Raw genomic sequence first — 22,162 nt, forward strand, 5'->3', positions numbered from 1 at the left:
AGGGAAAATACCACCTTTTCAGCATGCCCACAAAATGCACAGGTGTAGGTCTAGAAGTGTGGCCAGGGCTGCATCATGGAAGTGAGAGGTTGTCTATAGACTCATGGAATTGTACCCAAAACATCAGGAGAAAGAGAGCAAGGCTGGTTATGTCCGTGAGCTTGGGAAATATACTCCCATCTCATTGTTGGCATTGGCCTCTAGGGCCACTACCCTTTCTGCTCTGAGCATCTTCACCAAATTGACTAGGTGAAACAAAATTTAGCCACCCATGTTTCCTTAATCCCATCGGGATCCCTTGAGCATTGTAGGTATATGAGAAAAATTGGCTATTTCCTGCCCAGGGTTCTGGAATCAAGAGGGCCAATCAGGACCAGGCCTCAGGCCAGGGCTTATCTAGGCAAGATCTTAATGCGCCCTGCCAGAAATGCAGGAAGCCAGGAGATGACCACATGGTGCCAAAGAGAGGACTGACAAAACAAGCCAGAGAAGCCAGATCTGCTTCAGGTTCAAAGAGTTATCTGCTCAGAGCCTGAAAGGTGAAGCCAAAAAGTCGGGAAAGGAGTAAGGTGGGAGACCAAAAGCAAGGTCAGAGGAGAAGATTTTGCCAAATATTTGGCGACAGCATAACAATGACAGTGTATTAGAGGGCCACCCTGGTCTCAAGGATTATAATCGTACAAAATATGCTCTCAAACCAAAAAGGCATAAAAGTAGAAACTAAGAACAATTACATACCTAGAAAATCTCCAAAGATGTATAATATTAAACAACATTTCTAAACAGCTCATGGGTCAAAAAAGAAATTGCAAATGAAATTAGAAACTATTTTGAACTGAATAAAAATTAATACACAACCCCTAAATTTATGGGATACAATTAAAACAGTCCTGAGAATAAAGTAGATAGTTTTAAAAACTTATTTTAAGGCAGAAAATGATCTACATCATTAACCATTAGGAACATGCAAATCGAAAACACAATGAGATACCACCATATAACTATTCGAAGGGATAAAATGCTTTTAAAATAACCTAACAATCCAGGTATTGATTGGGAGCAACCAGAACTCTCCTCACTTATTGCAGGGTGAGGGGAGGGATGTTCAAAATGATCCACTACTTCAGTAAAAAAAATTAGCAGTTTCTTATAAAGTAAGCACGCACTTATCATATGCCTCAGTAATTGCTCTCCTGGGTATTTACCTGAGAGAAATGAAAATGCGTGTTACACAAAAACCTGATAGGGAACATTTTTAGCATTTTTATTTGTAATTACCAAAATCTGGAAACAAAACAAAATGTCTATCAGATGAATGAATAAAGAGGCTGTGGTCCATTCATAAAGTAGACTACCACTCAGCAGTAAAAAGGAATGAGCTACTAAGAGACACAAAAATATGGATGAGTCTCAAAGGCTGCATGCTGAGAAGAGCCAGACTCCGAAAACTACGTACTACATGATTCCACTGGGGTATGACATTCTGGAAAAAGCAAAACTGTGGAGACAGAAAGCAAGTGAATAGTTGCCAGGCTGGAGGTGAGGGAAAAGACTGACCACAAGAGGGTATGAGGACATTTGGGGAGGTGATGATGGTGTTCTCTATCTTGAATATGTGGCAACTGCATGACAGTGTAGGCATGCCAAAACTTACAGAGATCTATGCTTTAAAAAGGTGATTTTAGGGGCACCTGGGTGGCTCAGTGGGTTAAGCCTCTGCCTTCGGCTCAGGTCATGATCCTGGGGTCCTGGGTTCAAGCCCCGCATCGGGCTCTCTGCTCAGCGGGGAGCCTGCTTCTCCCTCTCTCTCTGCCTGCTGCTCTGCCTACTTGTGATTTTCTCTCTCTCTCTCTCTCTGTCAAATAAATAAAATAAAATCTTTAAAAATAAATAAATAAAAAATAAAAATAAAAAGGTGATTTTACCCCATAAAAATTAAATCTTAGTTTACAAAAGAAAAACAAACACAATGAAGTACCAGTATATACCTATGTTACCTATCAAGATAGGTAACACAGCCTAATGAGGAACAGAGACAAGACAATGTCCTCTGGATTCCAAGGGCCAGAAAGAGGGAAGGAGTCACCATGAACTGCCTGGGTTCTCATCAACAAACAAGTATAACATCCCAAGATCTTCCATGAAGGAGTTATTGCCCTATCTAGAGTTATGGCAGTCTTTATAGTGGTGGAATTATGATCATGGTGGAACTGACTTTGGATCAGGTCTTTACACCTGTTCTGTTCTGTTTGGGCTCCTATAACAGAATTCCATAGATTGGGTGCCTTATAAACAACAGGAATTTATTTCTCACAGTTTTGGAAGCTGGGAAGTCCAAAGTCAAGATGTTGGCAGATGTACTGTCTGGTGAGGGCCTGCTTCCTGGTTCAGAGATGACTGGCTGCATCTTTGGGTAAAGGAACTCTCAGGTTTCTTTTATAAGGGCATTGATCCCATTCATAAAGGCTCCACCCCCAAGGCCTAATCATCTCCCACAAGCTCCATCTCCCAGTACTATCACCTTGGGGGTTAGGATTTCAACATATGAATTTCAGGGGACATATTCAGGCCATAGCAAGACAAAAACCTCCAGTGTGCCAAGGTTGAGACCTTGCTGAGGCAAAGTTTGCTTAGTTGGGATTCAGCAATGGACACTTAAAACATCTATGAATAAAACAAAATACCTTGAATCCCCTAGAACTGTATGCAAAATTTGGTAGGAATTCATATGTGCATTTTTCCTAGAAGAAAACACTTTCATCATTTTAAATATGGCATTAAAATACCATATCTACCTTTATTTATTTATTTGAGAGTGACAGAGATAGCAAGAGAGAGCAGGAGCCGGGAGAAGAGGGAGAAGCAGGCTCCCCGCTGAGCAGAGAGCCCAATGCAGGGCTCGATCCCAAAACCCTGGGATCATGATCTGAGCTGAAGGCAGACTCTTAACCAATTGAACCACCAAGGTGCCCTGAAATTATTCCTGAATTTAAAAGAAAAAAAATACTTGAGTCTACCAGTTGCCTCTCACTAGAATATTTATTCTCTCATTTCTTTTTTTAAAGATTTTATTTATTTATTTGAGAGAGGAGAGAGCACGAGTGAGGGGAGAGGCAAGAGGGACAGGGAGAGAGAGAATCCCAAGCAGACTCTCCAGTGAGCACAGAGCCCAACACGGGGCTCAATCTCACAACCCTGAGATCATGACCTGAGCCGAAACCAAGAGTCAGACACTTACCTGACTGAGCCACCCAGATACCCCAATTCTCTCATTTCACTAGAAACAATAACGTCATGGAAAACCATGAACACATCTAAAAAAGAATAAAATTCCCATGTTCCTTGCAATTTGGTTGACCAATAAAATGAAAGCAAAACTTTGGGGGAGATTTCCACTAAAAAATTCCAATAGAGGTTTAGTCAGCCAGCAGAAACCTTTTTCACATTGATCTAATAATTCTTTACCTTGTTACTTTGCTATTGCTTTCAATCAGACGCTATTTATATTTTGTTCAACTTTTCTAGCTGTCTTGCATAAGAAGGATCAAATTACCTAAATTGCTATTATAAAAAAAATTTTATGTATAACTTGAAAAGATCGTCAAGACACACCATTAAATGAAAAATCCCCAGCTTCAGTATAATATATACAAAATTATTCATTCATGTGAAAAAAATTCTATGCACTTTCATTCAGCATAATTATAAAAAGAAACTACAGAAGACTCTATTACTGGCAATTTGTCTGAATCCTATAAAAACTCTCCTGATTAAAACAACTAAACATACTACACATACTACATAAAAGTTTTTTTAAGTGTATCAAAGAAATGAAAAGAATATAAGAAATACTGAAAGACAAAAAAGTTAAACAAAACTAAGAATCCAGATAAGTTAAATAAGGACTTAAGCTGAATTTTGCCCTGAGGAAATTAACCAAACATCAGTAACACTGACCTCCATTTTTTAAATTTATTTTTTAATTTAAATTCCATTAATTAACATATAGTATACTATTAGTTTCAGAGGTAGAGTTCAGTGATTCATCAGTCTTACTTAACACCCAGCGCTCATTAAATCCAGTGCCCTTCATAATGTCCAGCACCCATTTACCCCCATTCCCCCACCCCTCACCCCTCCAGCAACCCTCAATCTGTTTCCTATGAGCTCCATTTTTGACAGCTGTGTGGAGTGCATGAGACTAAAGAAAAGGTCAGGGATACTTAAGATTTTGTGGATAATGGCAGACCGCCATGTAAATCTGCTATACCAAACAACTACTTCTCATCATAGAGAGCTGGAAAGAGACAACTCCACGGAAGGGAACAGAAATAAAATTACCTGTCTCAGTCTGCACTATTAGTCGGGAAAAAATTTTTCCCTGATATTCCTAAACACAAGTTGTCCTTTATGGATTTGCTGTGACCCAAATTAACATAACCAAGTGCTCCCAAAAATCTCTGGCCAAGATTATATTTTTAGGGGTGCCTGGGTAGCTCAGTTGGTTAAGCCGCTGCCTTCGGCTCAGGTCACGATTCTAGGGTCCTGGGATCGAGCCCGCATTGGGCTCCCTGCTTAGCAAGAGCCTGCTTCTCTCTCTTCCTCTGCCTGCTGCTCTGCTTACTTGTGCTCTCTCTCTATCTCTCTGTCAAATAAATAAATAAAATCTTTTTTTCTAAAGATTATATTTTTTAATTGGTCACAGTTCAAGTTGGTAGTGCCTCCCAAGATTCTGGGAAAAGGCAAATGTAAATCTTTTGAAGGAATTTAGGACACAGAGAATCCTCACAAAGTTCTAAAAAACATAGGCTCATGGTAAAAATTCACAATACCCACAAGGAACTATGACACTATAATGAGAACCAAAAAACAGCAACAACAACAAAAAAGCGTAACAGAATCAGAGCTGAGAACACTACAAATATTGAAAATGTCAGATACAGAATAAAAAATAACTTTTAATATATTCTTTAAATTGAAGTTAGGATTGAAAATACGAATAAAGAATAAATGACTAGATAAAGGACTGAGAATATTTGAAATCCATGGGATGCCTGCTGCTCCCACTGCTTGTGTTCCCTCTCTTGCTGTGTCTCTCTGTCAAATAAATAAATAAAATCTTTAAAAGAAATTAAAAAAAAAAAAGATTCTCTCTCTTCCTCTGGGCTCCCACCATCACCACTCCCCATGTGTGCACATGCACATGCACACACACACACACACACACACACACACACTTGCTCTCTCTCAAAAGAAAAGAGAGAAAGAAAGAAAGAAAATACTTGTCAACTTCTGATGTAGAGAAATGCGGACACTCAAGCTGCTAGTGGTGGTATAAACCAACACAACAACTCTGGACAACCAGCAGTTTCTACTTCTACTATCTACAAACACCTGTGTACCTTCTGATGGAGCAGGTATACGTATATACACAACAGAAATACAAGTACACGTGCTACACAAATGTATATGGGAGCACTATTTGTAATAGCCACAGATTAAAACAACCAAAATGTACATCAATAGTAGAATGCATAAATAAGTTTGATTTTGCCACACAATGGAATACTGCTCAACAATGAAAACGAACAAACTGCGACTATCATAACAACATGGAAAAATCCCCGACACAATGCAAAAGAAGCTAGTATGAAAGAATACATACTGTATTATCCCCTTTATATAAATTCCTAAAAGAGGCAAAACTAAAGTTGCATCTGAGTAGTAGTTACCTCTGTGAATGGGAGTGAGTATGGAGGCTTCTGAGGTGCTGGTGACATTCTACTTCTTGATCTGCGTGAGTATGTTCACTTGGTGAAAAGTCATGGATATCTGTCTGGTTGCACGTCAGGGATGAGGATCTGATTCCATTGAGCTTGAAAGGAGTGGGAGAGGGGAAATTGGAAGCAGGAAAACCAGGAACAGCTCTTTGAAGGAGTTTTGCTGCAAAGTAAGACAAAAAAAAAAATTTTCTCTGTTGGCAGAGCAAATGGAAACAAGAGAAGTTTTCTTTCTTTTTTAAGAATGCTAATGATAATAACCCAGTAGAGTGAAAATTTAATGATACAGATGACAGAAAGAATTGCTAGAGCCATGTCTTCTTCTTTTTTTTTTTTTTTAAGAGTTCATTTATTTATTTGTCGGAGAGAGAGAGAGACCACAAGCAGGAGGAGCAGGAGAGGCAGAAGCAGGGAGCCCAATGGGAAACTTGATCCCAGGACTCTGGGACCATGACCTGAGCCAAAGGCAGCTGCTTAACCTATTGAGCCACGCAGGCACCTGAGAGCTTTCATTTTTTTTTTTTTCAAGATTTTATTTATTTATTTATTTATTTATTTGTCAGCAAGAGAGTTCAAGCAGGGGGAGCAGCAGGAAGAGAGAGAAGCAGGCTCCACTGAGCAGGGAGCCGGATGTGGGACTTGATCCCAGGACCCGGGATCATGACCTGAGAGGAAGGCAGACGATTGCTTAATGGACTGAACCACCCAGGCGCCCCAAGAGCCTTCATTTTTTTATTGCACCTCATTAATAGCCTTTTAGATTTGAAATTGGTTAGATTTTAGTTATTTTATTTCTCCAGAAAAGGAATCTCTAGTATCTTCTGTGCTTTTTTTCAAGCCCAGCTAGTATCTTTATAATCATGATTCTGAACTCTAGTTCCAACATCTTACTAATGTCTGTATTGATTAGGTCCCTGGCAGTTAGGACTACTTCTTGTTCTTTTTTTTTTTTTTTTTGAGGTGAGTTTTTCCATTTTGTCATTTTGTCCAGAGAAGAATAGATGAATAAGAGAAAAAAATGCTACAAGGGTAACGACAACCCCAGAAAAATATACACGAAACAAATCAGAAGAGACACAAAACCAGGGGGAAAAGAAAAGGGAAAAAAAAAAGAATATGATCAGGCTGGTGAATAAAACAGAGCCACACCCTAGATTTGGGGTGTATTTTGGTCTGTTAGAAGAAACTGCCTCCCAAAATTTTAAAGAAAGAAAAACATATCTATACAAAAAATAAGGTTAAGTACAATGAAGGGATAAAATATGATGGTAAAAATGAAAATTAAAAAAAGATTTTAGGGGCGCCTGGGTGGCTCAGTGGGTTAAACCTCTGCCTTCGGCTCAGGTCATGATCCCAGGGTCCTGGGATCGAGTCCCGCATTGGACTCTCTGCTCAGCGGGGAGCCTGCTTCCTCCTCTCTCTCTGCCTGCCTCTCTGCCTACTTGTGATTTCTCTCTGCCAAATAAATAAATAAAATCTTTAAAAAAAAAAAAAAAGATTTTAAAAAAGGAATTGATAAGATGTTGATTGAAAAAGGAAAGAAGAAAAATTCAAAAAGAAAAAGAGAGAAAAAGAAAAAATAAAGAAAATTTTTAAAAAAATAACTCTGAAAGACTAAAGAATCATGAGGGAAAAACCATGAATTCTATGTGCTGTATTGCCTTAGCACTGGAGCTCCACAGTTCTCATTGATCCGTGGACTTGGTCTTGGCTGGACGTTCTTGAGGTTCTTCTGGGGGAGGGGCCTGTTGCAGTGATTCTCAAATGTCTTTGCCCGAGGCAGAATTGCACCACCTTGCCAGGGGCCGGGCTAAGTAATCCGGCTCGGGTTTGCTTTCAGGAGCTTTGTCCCCTGAATGCTTTCTGTAGAGTTCCGGAGGACGGGAATGAAGATGGCGGCCTCCCAGTCTCCAGCCCGGAGGAGCCGAGAGCTCAGGCCCCACTCCTCAGTGCGCCCTCAGAGAAAAGTGCTCAATCACTCTGTCTCCATCTCCGGCCATGCTCCGAGCTCACCTGGCCTGGGAGCATTTCTGTCTCTGGTGCACAGCCCCGTTTGGAGTCTCCAAACCCAGCAGATTCCTGCCCCGTGCTCCCAAGCCACTCCTCCCAGAGGAGGAAGCTAGGTGGGGTCTCCCCAGATCTGCTGCTTATGGGTCCCTGCCTGAAAAGCAGTGGCCCGACTGTGCCTCAGATCATAGTTTAAGGTAACCCCGAGCTGAGAGCCCCCTCCTCGGCTTCGTCTGCAGCCAGCTGCCCCGATCCGATCCCTGGGAGCTCTGCCACACTCAGATATCCCAGGTCTTTCTGTGACCCTGCAGGTCCTGGTACCGCACTGTCCCCTTGAGGGCTCCAATCCCCACTTAGCCACTGTAGCGACGTCCCTCATGGAAGCAGACTTCTAAAAGTTCCGATTTTGTGCTCCGCTGCTCTCTCACTTGCCCCAAGCCGGGCCCTCCCTCCGCGGTCTATCTTCCTGTATATCACCTTGGATTCACTTCTCCACACGTCCTACCTTCCAGAAAGTGGTCACTTTTCTGTTCATAGAGTTGCTGCTACTCTTTTCTTCGATCTCCTGTGGAGTTTTCAGGTGTTCAGAATGGTTTGATCACCACCTAGCTGAATTCCTGGGACCAGACTGAAATTTAGGTTTCCCTCTCCTGTGCCATCTTGCTCCTCCCCCATCTGATTTTAGTAGTATTATTTAAAGGAAACACCTAATTCTTTTGCAAAAATACAATCTAACCACTACCTGTATCTGCCAGCTCACTCACCACTTCTGCCTCTACCAACCATCCTGCACTGTACTCACTCCCCAATATACCATTTCTGCCTTTATTCTTTGATGAACTACCATGTTCAGAGGGGCATGAAGAACTCAGACTTGTTTCATACAATTGTCCTTAGCAAAGACAGATCTAGGCACAGTACCACCCACAATAAGGAGGTAGTAGGCAGAAAAACAAAGGGTACAGAAACAATAGTGGGGGAAAAAAAGAAAGAAATGATCTGTCATTTCTAGAGCGCTTTCTGTGCCCATGGAAAACATTAATTCTCTGTGAATATTGGCTTCTTACCCCCAATCTGTTTCTTCCCAAGAAAGATACACTGTAAGTCTAGCAGATATGGAAACACTGGCATAGCATTTCTGGAAGACTGGGGACTGTTTTAAATAACAAAAAGTGACAAAGACCAGAACTAAGGTAAAGAAAAAATGAGGTAACAAACAAATGTTTGGTTTTCTTCCTCATTCCCATTCTACCCTCACTGTAGAGGTACCTTCTTCCCAGCCTCCCTGCATTCCATGGTTCCTTGACCCTCTCTTCAACAGTGATTCTCAACAAGGAGTGATTTTTGCCCCCTCCCACCAGGGGAGCTTTGGCAATGTCTGGAGATATTTCTGGTTGTTACAACTGGGGGATGCTACTGACATCTAATGCAAAGAGGCCGGGAGTACTCGTATAAACAAACCACAGCAGACGGAACAGCCTTGACAACAAAGAAAGATCCCACCCAACATGTCAGAAGTGCCCACATTGAGAAGCCAGTTTTCCAATGAATCAGCCGCAGCATACCTGACAAGTGACACCGCTTTTATTTATTTAAAAAAAAATATTTATTTATTTTATAAAGAGAGTGGGAGTGAGAACACAGGAAGGAGGGGCAGGGGGAGAGAGAGAAAGAATCTGAAGCAGACTCCTCGCTGAGCATGGATCCCAACTCAGGGCTTGATCTCACCTGAGACCACGACCCTGAGATCACAGCCTGAGCTGAACCCAAGAGTTAGAAGCTTAACCAACTGCATCACCCAGGTGCCCCCAAATGACACTACTTTTAAACAATTTTTCAGAAGCAGAAGGTGTCAAAAGTATGTAAGGGGGAAATAGAATTATCACATAGCAGACAGCACATATCACAAATTATTTTAGCCACAAAAGGCAAAACCACTAGCTCAGTGAGTAAATCGTGGCATGCATAAAATGTATCTTAAAAATGTCTATAAAGAACAGAATTTATGAGTGTGAAGTTTTAAGGAATTTCTACTAGGGTTTCTTCTAACTTCGTGATTCTTTACATTTGAATTATGGTGTTTTGTCAAATATAAGGTTTTGCTTAGGATTTGTAATAGAAAGATGATCTGAATCCTTGAAGGGACTACGTCCATACTTTAAAAATCTTTTTTGTTAATTTTTTTATTTTATTAAATTTATTGTTCATTTTAGCATACTTTAAAAATCTATGAAATTTTCAAACCCTCTCCACTCAGGATTTTGCCCCTACCACTCTACCAAAAAGCTCTTGTCAAGATTTCTAATGACCTCCTGGTTGCAAATTTTGAAATTTTTCAGCATGTAAAACCATGAGGTTTTCAAGGACTGAGCCCTGGATCATTTCAATATGAAGAGGCTGAGTAGATGAAGGGGAGCCAGCAAAGGTGAGCAAAAAAGAGCAGACATAGAGATCGGAGGGAAAGCAAGTGAGTGTGACCTGACGGAATTACTTTCAGCCCTTTTAACTGTTTCTTCTGATGTTTCTTTGTATCCATATTTCCAAATACTATACATACATTACCATTGTTTGATAAGCTTTATATGCAATTCCATGCCATGACAGCTAAGGTGTTAACCCTTTCATGCTACTCCGCAAATAGATACACACCTATCCTTTCATTCTTCCAATGTAGTTTTCTCCACGATCACATTCTGATACTTAGGTGAAGTATTCACTGCTGAACAAGTCATTGGCAGGCAGTCCTCCAAGGCATTTCTATATAACTTGGGCTCTCTTTCCTTTTTTTTTTTTTTAAGATTTTATTTATTTATTTGACAGACAGAGATCACAAGTAGGCAGAGAGGCAGGCAGAGAGAGAGAGAGGGAGAAGCAGGCTCCCCACCGAGCAGAGAGCCTGATGCGGGGCTCGATCCCAGGACCCTGGGATCATGACCTGAGCCGAAAGCAGAGGCTTTAACCCACTGAGACACCCAGGCGCCCCTTGGGCTCTCTTTTCAAGGATATTTGTACAGCAAATAGCCTTAGAAGTTAGAGCTAGTGTCTTCTGCCACAACAGAGGGAAGATTTGTTTTAAAAGACAGTAATTCTTTTTTTTTTTTAAGATTTTATTTATTTGACAGACAGAGATCACAAGTAGGCAGAGAGGCAGGCAGAGAGAGGGGGGCTGTGGGGGAAGCAGGCTCTCCGCTGAGCAGAAAGCCCGATGCGGGGCTCGATCCCAGGACCCTGAGATCATGACCTGAGCCGAAGGCAGAGGCTTAATCCACTGAGCCACCCAGGTGCCCCAAAAGACAGTAATTCTTTCTGGAGAGATTTAGAGACATAGTACTCCAGAGACATTGCAGAATAATAAGGTCTCCTTTCCCTCCTCAAAGAAGATGTTTCCTAAACCAGGATAATACAGATAATGTCTCCCAGAGGAGCGAAGGTTGGGTTCGCTGGCAGTCCCTTCATAAGACTGAGAACTTCTACAGTTTAGCGTTTCTCAGCTGTGACATAAATCTGCTGTTTTTCCCAGGAAGAACTTGGGGCAGGGAGCAAAGGGAATTATTGCATCATAGAGTCCGGGCTACCTACTGTGTCATGGGAAATAACAGTTTCTTTGTTTCCTTAGCAACTGGCATGATAGCAGTGTAGCAAGACAACCTAGCAGCTACGCTGTGCTTAGGGATTGCCTGATTGTTTGATTTCACAGTAGCAATCTGTGATTATATTTTCTTTCACGTATAATTTTTCCTTGGAGCTAGTGGTTATCTCTTTTATTATTTGCACTATTGTAGGCACTCAGGATGCATCAGTAAGCAGGCCGAGATGGCTACCCTTGTGGGGCACATATATTGAAGTGAGAGAGGCAGTGAGCGGAATAAGTAAGTGTGAGGCAGGGAGATCAGAGGGGTTTGAGTAAAGGAATGACATGATCTGACTGAAGTTATGAAAGGATTAATCTGGCTGCGGTGTCGCAAGGACATTATCGAGAAATAAGGACGGAAGCAGGGTTAATTAGGATGCTTCCACAGGCATTCAAGCGAGAGAAGACCATTTAGACTAGAGTGGTGGCAGTGGAGGTGGTGAGAAGTGGCCAGATTTTTAAATACATTTTGAAAATCAACCTAAGAGAATTTCCTGAATGACTGGTTGTAGGGTTTGAGAAAACAGTCAGAAAAACTCCACAAAGTTTTTGACCAAATCACTAGAAAGTTGGAGCTGCTTTCCACTGAAATAGGAAAGAAGTTTTTATATGTCTTTTAAGGGAATTTGGTAATTTTCTCATCAGGACCTTGCCCCTCCTTCATTATATTTATTCCTACATAGTTTCTATTTTCTGTTGATATTAATATATTAAACTGTTACCAAAATATTTATACTTCATAGTTATCAGTTATAATGGACTTTTGAAAGATTTTTTTATTTGAGAGAGACAGCATGAGCAGGGGGTGGGCAGAGGGAGAGGGAGAGAGACAAGCAGACTCCCCGCTGAGCTGGGAGATCCATATGGGGCTCAGTCTCGTGACCCATGACGTCATGACCTATGAGATCATGACCTGAGTCGAAATCAAGAGTCCAATGATTAACCAATTGAGCCACCCAGATGTCCCTTGACTTTTTAGTATTTTAGTTTAATCTTGTATCCAGAAATCATCTTGAATTTTCTTGTTATTAATAATAGCTCATTGATTCTCTCGAATTCTCTATGCAGGTGCACACTCTATGCCAATAATGACTGTTTTGTCACGTTCAGTTCTTATTTCTCATTTATTTTTCTTATCTTGTTGCATTGGCTAGAACAGAGATTGGCAAACTATGACCCGCATGTGAAATATTTCCTACTACCTGTTTTTGTAAATAAAGTTTAAGTGGAACACAGTCACTTTCATTCATTCGTGTGTTACCTGTGACTGCTTTTATGCTATAACAGCACAGTAGAATAATTGCAACACAGACTATATGTCCTAAAGTATTTATTATTCAACCCAAACAGAAAAGGTTTGCCAATGCTTGGGCTAGGATTTTCAATACCATATTAAATAATAGCATTGATTGCAGATACTCTAGCTTTGTTCCTGATTAGTGGAAATGTATCTAAAATATGATATTTGCAATACAGTATTGATGTATGATCTTTACCAAGTTAAGGAAGTTCTTATCTATTCCTAGATTCCTAAGAATTGTAGGGTTGAATTTTTTTTAAAGATTTTATTTATTTATTTGACAGAGATCACAAGTAGATAGAGAGGCAGGCAGAGAGAGAGGGGGAAGCAGGCTCCCCGCTGAGCAGAGAGTCCAATGCAGGGCTTGATCCCAGGACCTTGGGATCATGATCTGAGCCGAAGGCAGAGGCTTAACCCACTGAGCCACCCAGGCGCCCCAGGGTTGAATTTTATTAAATGTTTTTTCAGCAACTAATGAGATGATCATGTGATCATTCTCCATGAATCTGTTAATGCAGAGAATTTTACATAGATATTTCCTTTCTTAAAATTCCTGAGATAAATCCAACATGATTATGGTTTATTGTTTTTGTTTTTAAATAATTGTTGGGGCTTGGGTGGTTCAGTTGGTTAAGGGTCTGACTTCTGCTCAGGTCATGATCTCAGGGTCCTGGGATCAGGCCCCTTATTGGGCTCCCTGCTCAGCGGGGAGTCTGCTGTCCCTTTCCCCTGCCTCTCCCCCAGCTTGTGATCTCTCTTTTTTCCTCTCGAATAAATAAATAAATCTTTAAAAAATAACAATAACAATTGTTGGAGGGCTGCCTGGGTGGCCCAGTCAGTTAAGTGTCTGCCTCTTGGTTTCGGCTCAGGTCATGACCTCAGGGTGGTAAGATCAGACTCTGTGCTCAGCATGAAGTCTCGCTAAGATTCTCTCTCCCTTTCCCTCTGCCCCTCCTACTCATGCTCGCTCTCTCTCTCTCTCTCTCTCAAATAAATGAATAAAGGGGCGCCTGGGTGGCTCAGTGGGTTGAGGCCTCTGCCTTCGGCTCGGGTCGTGATCCCAGGGTCCTGGGATCGAGCCCCGCATCGGGCTCTCTGCTCAGCAGGGAGCCTGCTTCCCTTCCTCTCTCTCTGCCTGCCTCTCTGCCTACTTGTGATTTCTGTCTGTCAAATAAATAAATAAATAAATCTTTAAAATAAATAAATGAATGAATGAATGAATGAATAAATCTTTAAAATTAAAAATAAATTGTAATTGTTGGACAGGGTTGCCTGGGTGGCTCAGGCTGAGTCAGCTGAGCATCCGACTCTTGGTTTTGGATCAGGTCATGATCTCAGGGTTGTGGTATCGAGCCCCGCATTGGCTCCCCACATCAGGTTCCACACTTGGTGCTGAGTCTGCTTGAGATTCTCTCCCTCTGCCCCTCCCCGCCCCTGCTCACTTTCTGTCTCTCACCCCATCTCTCTCAAATAAATGAATGAATGAATGAATGAATAAATAAATAAATATTGGATATGATTTGCTAATATTTTATTTATTAATTTTACACCTATGTTCATAGAGATTGAACAAAAATTTTCCTAGACTAGAGGTTTCTACCCAGACAGAGCTCCTTATCTGAGAAGGAGTAACAGAGCTTCCTGATAACAACTACTCACCTTCCTGCTGATCAGTAGGACCCCCTGTGACTTATTATGATTCACCCGGGAATATCTATAGACTTAGACATCGCTGTGCTTTTTAGATACTGGACCTCAAATACCTTCTACAAGTAACTTATTATAGTGTTAGGAGTATAGCCTTGTTTTGTCAGTAAATAAATTTGTAAGAGGGAAAAAAAAGGCGAGAGAGAGAGAGGAAACCTATGCCTTTAAAAATACCTAAGAGATGTAAATAAATCTCAGTGTGAAGACCTTATTTGGATTCTGATTCAAACAACGCATTTTAAAAATATAAACCAGACAGAGACAGTACAGGAAGTAAAAAACTACAGAGCACTATCTCTCATGAATATGATTTAAAATTTTCAACAAAATATTAATCAAATACAATAATACATAAAAAGAACAGTGCACCAGAACCAAGAGGGGCTTATCCTTGGAAAGCAACACTGGTTAATATTAACAACAAAAACCCAACATAATCCACTATATTATAATGTAAAGATAATCATATCAATTGATATAGAATAAAACATTTGGCAAGGTTCAGCATCTATGCAAGATAAAAACTCTTAGAAAACTAGGAATAGAAGGGAGCTTCCTCAGCCTCATAAAGGGCAGCTACAAAACAAACACCTACACCTACCACCATGCTTAATGGTGACTGAGTACTTTCTCCCTATGATCGGGAACAAGGCAGTACTAGTACTGGAAGTACTAGTCTGTGTGATAAGGCAAGGAAAAGAAAAGGCGTATAGACGGAAAGGAAGAAACAAAACCATCTCTATTCACAGACGACATGATTGTATCGAAAATTCCAAGAAATCTACCAAAAACAAAACAAAACAAAACCCTTAGAACTAGTGAATGAGTTTAGCAAGATCACAGAATACAAGGTCAACACATAGAAATCGATCTATTTCTATCTATTAATGTACAATTAGAAATCAAAATTTTAAGAAGCAATGGCATTTAAAATAGCACCCTTCTACTATGGCCTGAATTGTGTCACCACCCCCCTCAAAATTCATATATTGAAGTCCTAGCCTCTAGCCTCAGAATGTAATTGTATTCGAAGATAGTCTTTTTTTAATTATTTTTCTTATTATTAACATATAATGTATTATTTGTTTCAGGGTACAGGTCTGTGATTGATCAGTCTTACACAATACACAGTGCTCACCATAACACATACCCTCCCCAATATCCATCACCTAGCCACCCCACCCCTCCCACCCCCTCCATTCCAGCAACCCTCAGTTTGTCTCCTGAAACTAAGAGTCTCTTATGGAGATAGAGACTTTAAAGAGGTCAGTAGGGTGGGACCTAATCCAAGACGACTAGTGGCTTTATAAGGAGAGGAGATTAGAAAACCAACACACAGAGATAAGACCTTCGGAAAACACCGGAAGATGTGTATCTACCAGCCGACGTCAGAGACCTCAGAAGAAACCAAGGGCAAATGTCAGCCTGGTTGGGAAACTGTATAGGAGAAAGAATGGCCATCTTGGCATCCAGGGGCTCTCAGCATCTATTTCTGACTCCTCTTGTCCCATTTTGCTGCCAACAGAGCTCAGTTCTAAAACCCTATCAGTGCTATCTTCTGAGCCATGATAGCAGCTGACATCTGTCAAGTATTTTGCTCTAACAGGTAGTACACTAGGCACATTACATATCTCATTCAAGCCTCACAACAATCTTATGGACTAGACAGATGGTAGTATATATCCATTTATAGACGAGGAATCCCAGAGAAGTTAAGTAAGGTCACAGAACCCGTACGTGCTAGAGGCGAGATTCTTATCCAGTACAGTCAGCCTCCAAATCCCAAGACTTTCACCCTGAGGATAGGAGAACCCCGATCAGGACAAGCTGGATTTGGACCCAAAGGAAGCTACAGAGCGGCCCAGATGGCCTGGCGCTTATAAGCAAAACCAGTCAAGGGGGACCAGGAAATGAAGTTGCAATGCCACACGGTTCATTCCTGAAAGAACCCCCACCAGACTGTGCAATTCTGTTGCAATTCATTCTGTTGGAAAACTAAGGTGATTAATTTCAGCCTTTCCTTCTCGACTGTGGGCCCATCTCCGGCTCAATGCCAGACAGCTTTCTGTTTAGTTTCCGCAGACTCAGTTTTTCCAATCCTCCCCACCCTTGGTGTGGTTCTACATTTGACGGGCCTCCCATCTTGCTCGGGATGAGTGGATCCAAGTGGCAGGGACGGCAGGCTAGGGAGGGGAAGGAGGATTGGAGCTGCCGTCTAAAAAGTCTTGGATTAATCCATGCCCCCCGGCCGGCGTCTGGGAGCAAAGGGGTCGAGCGCAGAGCCACTCCGCCCTCCCGAACGCCCCGCCCCCACCAGGCCCCGCCCTCACCGGGACCCGCCTCCTGCCCGCCCCGCGGCGCATTGTGGGATCTGTCGGCGGGCCTGGCGGCGGAGGACGCGGTTCTCGGAGATGGGCTTCCAGCCGGTGAGACCCTTGCTCGCTGCCCTGCACCAGGGGACTTCGCCCCATCTGGTGCTGGGAGCTCCGCTCCGGACCAGGGGCTCTCGCCACCGACCCCGCCCTGTAGGGCGCTGCACCTGCCCAAGATGCCGGGGTCCCGGTACCGCACAGTCGGGCTCGGGACCCTGCTAAGGTTACCCTTCTGGCCCTGACAGGCTCCCGCGCTGGAGCTCGGGATCGCTATCCCTGGGGCGGCTGGTCTTACGGGGCAGTCATCACTCACTCCCCGGCTCTTCCAGCATGATGGTCACGCTGTCTCCTCTACCCACAGAGCCCAGTCCTGCTGGCCTCCCTGGGGGTGGGGCTGCTGACTCTGCTGGGCCTGGCTCTGGGCTCCTACTTGGTTCGGAGGTCCCGCCGGCCAAAGGTCACTCTCTTGGATCCCAATGAGAAGTACCTGCTGCGACTTCTAGACAAAACGGTAAGTTGTGAAGGAAGGAGCCTTGGTAGAGGGGGGACCATCCACTGGGTTGGGATGCCCCAGGGGACTTCGCAGCACCAGACCTGCCTGGTGAAACGTGTGTGTCATCCATCCCCTCCAGACTGTGAGCCACAACACCAAGAGGTTCCGCTTTGCCCTGCCCACCGCCCACCACATTCTGGGGCTGCCTGTGGGTAAGGAAAGTGTGGAGTGGGCTCCTTTCCCTGGTATCCTAAGAGGGTAATTCCCATTCCCCACCCAGTTCTGCATCCATCAGGTACCACTGACCCTGGGACCACTCCAGGGTGTGGCTTCTGTGCCCCCAGACATCCTTCACACACCAGTTCTTCCTCCTCCCTGCAGGATTTGTTTATACCTCCCCCCGAGCAAACACTAATTTTTTTCTCACTGCCCAGACCCTCAGTTCACCTGCCCCTGCTAAGGTCCTGGCAGTAATTGATGAGTTTCTCCAATGGGGGGCTTATGAGGGATACAACTCGTGGCCCAAAGGGTCACCTCATGCCTGGTAGCTCATTGGAACCATGCTAGGAAGCAAGACATCCTTATTCTCTCAAAACTCCTTAAGTATTTCGAAAGATAACAGGAATGCCACTCATCTACAAGCAGCCTTTATGTAGCTCCCCACGTGGTCCCCAGGCAAACATGTCTACCTCTCTGCGAGGATCGATGGCAGCCTGGTCATCAGGCCATACACTCCTGTCACCAGTGACGAGGACCAAGGCTACGTGGATCTTGTCATCAAGGTAAGGGGGTGGGAAGGAGCCCCAGGAGCTCCTTATCCTTCTCTCTCTGGCATTTGTAAACTTTCAGGAGTTGTTTGATAGCAGGAGACATGTGTCCTTTGGGCATATGATGAAAGTATGTGGAATGGGGAAGATAGCACGTGCGTAATTCCTGCCCCAGCTTCAGATAGGATCCTCCAGCGGGCGACTCAGAAGTCAGTGACACTCCAAATAAAGTATGTTCCATCCTGTTTTACCAGGTCTACATGAAGGGTGTGCACCCCAAATTTCCTGAAGGAGGGAAGATGTCTCAATACCTGGATAGCCTGAAGATTGGGGATATGGTGGAATTTCGAGGGCCAAGCGGGTTGCTCACTTACACTGGAAAAGGTAATGGCCTCTCTCCTCCCTAAGCCTGTCTCCCACTTCTCCAGTTCCCATAGTCGTCTTGGCACCCTGTGGCCGTACACATGCATGTATGTGCGCCCATGGGGAAGGCCCAGAGCTGCCCTTCCTTTAAACACAGCACTGATATGATAGGCATATTTCTCAGCTCCATTTGCCCCAGGGATCGGTTCCCTAGCCACTGGAATTCACCAGCCATGACTGCTGTGGAGATGCCTAAAGCAAACACATGTCTCTGTTTCCCGCCCTCAAGAGATTCGCTTCTCGGTCTGAGCAGTTCAGATAGCTGGAGATAGCTTTTTTTCATCCCTGCCCATGGGAACAGCTGTGTGCATTAGCAAGCCTCCAGAGCTGCTCTGTGCCACTTGGGAAAACAGATTCCCACCTGGCCCCATGCCTGTCGCCCTCACCAGGGAGTGACCCTCTGCCAGAAGCAGCTAATGACTCACTGTGTGGCCCTAAACTGACTGAGACTTAATAATATGGGACAGATAGTCCTGGCCCCATTGTCCCTCAAGTGTATTATAGTCAGAGCTGCTCAGGTCAAACCTCCACCCACCCAAGCTGCGGGATCCAATTTCGTAGCAGCTGCTAAACTGGCCTGGGCCATGTTTTCAGTTCTGTGTTTGTTTTCTTATTTCCTGGTCTTGACTTTTTTCTTCCACTCTCTCTTCACTTGACTTTTCAGGGAATTTTAGCATTCAGCCAAACAAAAAGTCTCCACCAGAACCTCAAGTGGTGAAGAAACTGGGGATGATTGCCGGCGGAACAGGTGTCTGTCACTTGAGGGGCCGTTCTCTCCCACCATTGTTAATTGTTGCCATAACACCCAGGTGACTCGTAGAAGGTTTGGTAATCATAGCCAAGATGTTAATCAGGGGGTTCCTGGCAATGCCTAGAACTCCCCAGTATCAGAAAAACAAAATCATAATTAGGTAGAAAGCAAAAAATAATAATAATAATAATAATAATTAACAAATAGAATGAGAAATAAATCATGTGGGCTCTCCCAAGACCTCCAGTTGAATGAATCTAATAATCTTTAGGTGAGAATGGAGAAGCAGCTAAAAATAGGGTAGTCAAGAAGGAAGAAAATGAACAAACACTGGACATTTCTCAATATTAGACATGATGCCAGTCACTTTATATGTGTATCTATGAAGTAAGTACTAGTCTTCCCCGTTTACAGATGAGAACAGTGGAGGTTCAGAGAGATCGAATGGTCTCCACAGGGCTAAATAATAATGGGCAGGGGCAGGATTAGTATCTAGCTCTGTCCAGTTCCAAAGCACATGCTCTCCACCCACAAGCCCGGTGTTCCAGAAACTTCATCATTGAATCAGTAGGTACTCATAGTTATCTGTGACATTCGAGTCCTAGCCTCTAATAGATTTTCAGAGGAAGAGTCTGAGATGGGTTCCTTAGTAGGATTTTAGCAGTATAATCTTATGTGAATAGTGAGCATGACCACAGTTCACCTACTAGGTGCAAAGTTGAGTGTGGGGTCAAGGGCATGTCTGCCCCAGAATGTCAGTGCTGCAGGACACACAGGAAGACAGAGGATTCGGGTACTAAAGGAAGATGGAGCGGAGTGGTGAAGGAGTAGAATGAAAATGAAAGGTTGATCAGCTAAGGCGTGGGGACGGTGGAGGGGCTGCGGCCATCTCATCTCATCGTGGGCTGTCTGTTGGCAGGAATCACCCCCATGCTACAGCTGATCCGGGCCATCCTGAAAGACCCCGATGATCCAACCCAATGCTGTCTGCTTTTTGCCAACCAGGTTGGTTTACTTTTGTCAGGCCTCAGTCTTCTAAGTTGTGGTAGAGGCTGAGAGGTATGACCCAGGCAGGCACAGCCGGTCCAGTGCCAACTGTGGCCTCTGCCCAAGGACCCCCCTTCAAGGGAGAGGACCCTCTCCTGCCACAGGGAGGCCAGAGCACTGAGCCAAATTCCTTCCCTGGCCCCAAGGGGAAAATGAAAAGAAAACGTACAAAGAACCTAGTTCTAAGTGTAGAAGGCTGCTTCTTGAATTTCCTTTGTTAAATATTCCATTTTTATTCCTATGTAAGTGAGGGCTACTCCCCTCTCCTTCCCCACATGCTACCTCTCTAAACGCCTTGCTTCTTCCCTAGAACTTCAGCTTTTTGTTTTCATCCTGGTTGGAAAGTTGTTATAGCAAAGAACTTCTTTCACACACACCTAAGGAGGTTCCTAAAGTCTTGGCTTCCCCTTTCAGACTGAAAAGGACATAATCTTGCGGGAGGACCTGGAGGAGCTGCAGGCCCGATATCCTAATCGCTTTAAGCTGTGGTTTACCCTGGATCACCCCCCAGAAGGTACCTGCCCCATTTCTGGACATCCCCCAAATCAGGGCCTTCTCCCCCTGGGGATTTCAGTTAAACCAACCCTGCCTGACATCACCAAACTCTCAAGTGTGAGGGCACAGACTTAGTGCCTCTGCTGAGCCCTTTCCTTCTGGTTCCTGTTTCCCGGGGGGTAGTGGCAGGGATGGCTGTGAACCTGAAGCAGGCTCGGTATACCCACCTAGCTACTGCTACAACTTGATCCCTTCTCAAGAGGCTTTACCCAGGACTCACCTCTCCCCACCCTATGGCCCCCGATCCCCTTGCCAGCCTGAGTCTGTAGTGTCTGCCCTCTTCTGGCCTTTGTATTTCAGGTTGGGCCTACAGCAAGGGCTTTGTGACAGCGGACATGATCCAGGAGCATCTGCCCGCCCCAGGTGACGACGTGCTACTGCTGCTCTGTGGGCCACCCCCGATGGTGCAGCTGGCTTGCCATCCCAACCTGGACAAACTGGGCTACTCCCAAAAGATGCGATTCACCTACTGAGCATCCTGCTCTCCATGGTGCTGTTTCCCTGGTCCTGTTCCCTGCAGTTGTCCTCAGTCAGTACTCAAATGCTCTAAGTCCCAGATTGCTTTCCTGACAGTATCAGCCTTCTTGTCTTACTCTGCAGCAGAAATCTGGATGCCACCTGCAGGAACAACATCCTTGTAGCCATGGAGGAGGGCCAGGGCTGAGTAGTTCCCTGGAAGGCCCCCCAGATCTCCCTGTGATAGAAGGTCCAGGTCAGGCCCACAGAGCAGTTTCTTCCACGGGTCAGAAAGAAGGAAGCATGTGCATTCGTCCCAGGACTAGCTAGTTCCTTGATAGCATCACACTGGGTGTCTGTGATGAAAGGAACAATCTGTGTCATGGGTTTTACTTAATATTTGGTGCTGAACCCAAGCAGATTCTGCACGTGTGAGTGCAAGTTGAGCAGCCTTACATAGTCTCATAGCGATTGCAGGAAAGGAGGAAATGATTTCTTTAGACCTCAGAAAAGGGAATCTGAAATAATGTATGTGTGTGTCTGTCTCTCCCTGCCCCTGCCCAGGCTGGAAGGAGATGGCTACCCACAGTCTAAGGCAGCTGCTTGTGGCAGAAACCTCTGGCTATACAAATAAACGGGGCTCAGGCCCCTGTGTTATACCTAAGGGGTTGTTGTGTTTGGGGTCCTTGTTTCTAAGGCTTTTCACACCTGGGAATCCTGGGAGGAAGGCTTTCCCAGCGCAGAATTTCTCCCAGGCCTTCCAGAGAACCTTTGAGCGGTAGAGCCATGTGCTGAAATCTGACCAGCCACCAACTCAGGGATCACTTAACAAACAGCTGCCTCAGCAGAGCCAGAAGCTTGGCTTCTCCCTGG

The 22,162-nt window shown here is 44.0% G+C and overlaps 1 protein-coding gene across 2 annotated transcripts; it reads left to right on the forward strand.

Moving 5' to 3' along the window:
• The first annotated feature begins 16,782 nt into the window (after positions 1-16,782).
• Positions 16,783-21,951, forward strand: CYB5R1 (cytochrome b5 reductase 1). Of its 2 annotated transcripts, XM_080825162.1 has the most exons (10): positions 16,783-16,851; positions 17,159-17,308; positions 17,430-17,502; positions 17,966-18,072; positions 18,312-18,441; positions 19,145-19,228; positions 20,151-20,236; positions 20,693-20,792; positions 21,134-21,204; positions 21,559-21,951. In XM_080825162.1, exons 1-10 carry the CDS (start codon positions 16,837-16,839, stop codon positions 21,613-21,615), a joined length of 873 nt encoding a protein of 290 aa, XP_080681288.1. In that variant the 5' UTR covers positions 16,783-16,836; the 3' UTR covers positions 21,616-21,951. The 2 variants fall into 2 exon arrangements, with proteins under 2 accessions (XP_080681288.1, XP_080681287.1); XM_080825161.1 differs by lacking the exon at positions 21,559-21,951 and having other exon boundaries at positions 21,134-21,445.
• Positions 21,952-22,162: the final 211 nt, after the last annotated feature.

The sequence above is a fragment of the Martes martes genome (genome assembly GCF_963455335.1).
Source record: "Martes martes genome assembly, chromosome: 15".
In the NCBI taxonomy this organism is placed as follows: Eukaryota; Metazoa; Chordata; class Mammalia; order Carnivora; family Mustelidae; genus Martes; species Martes martes.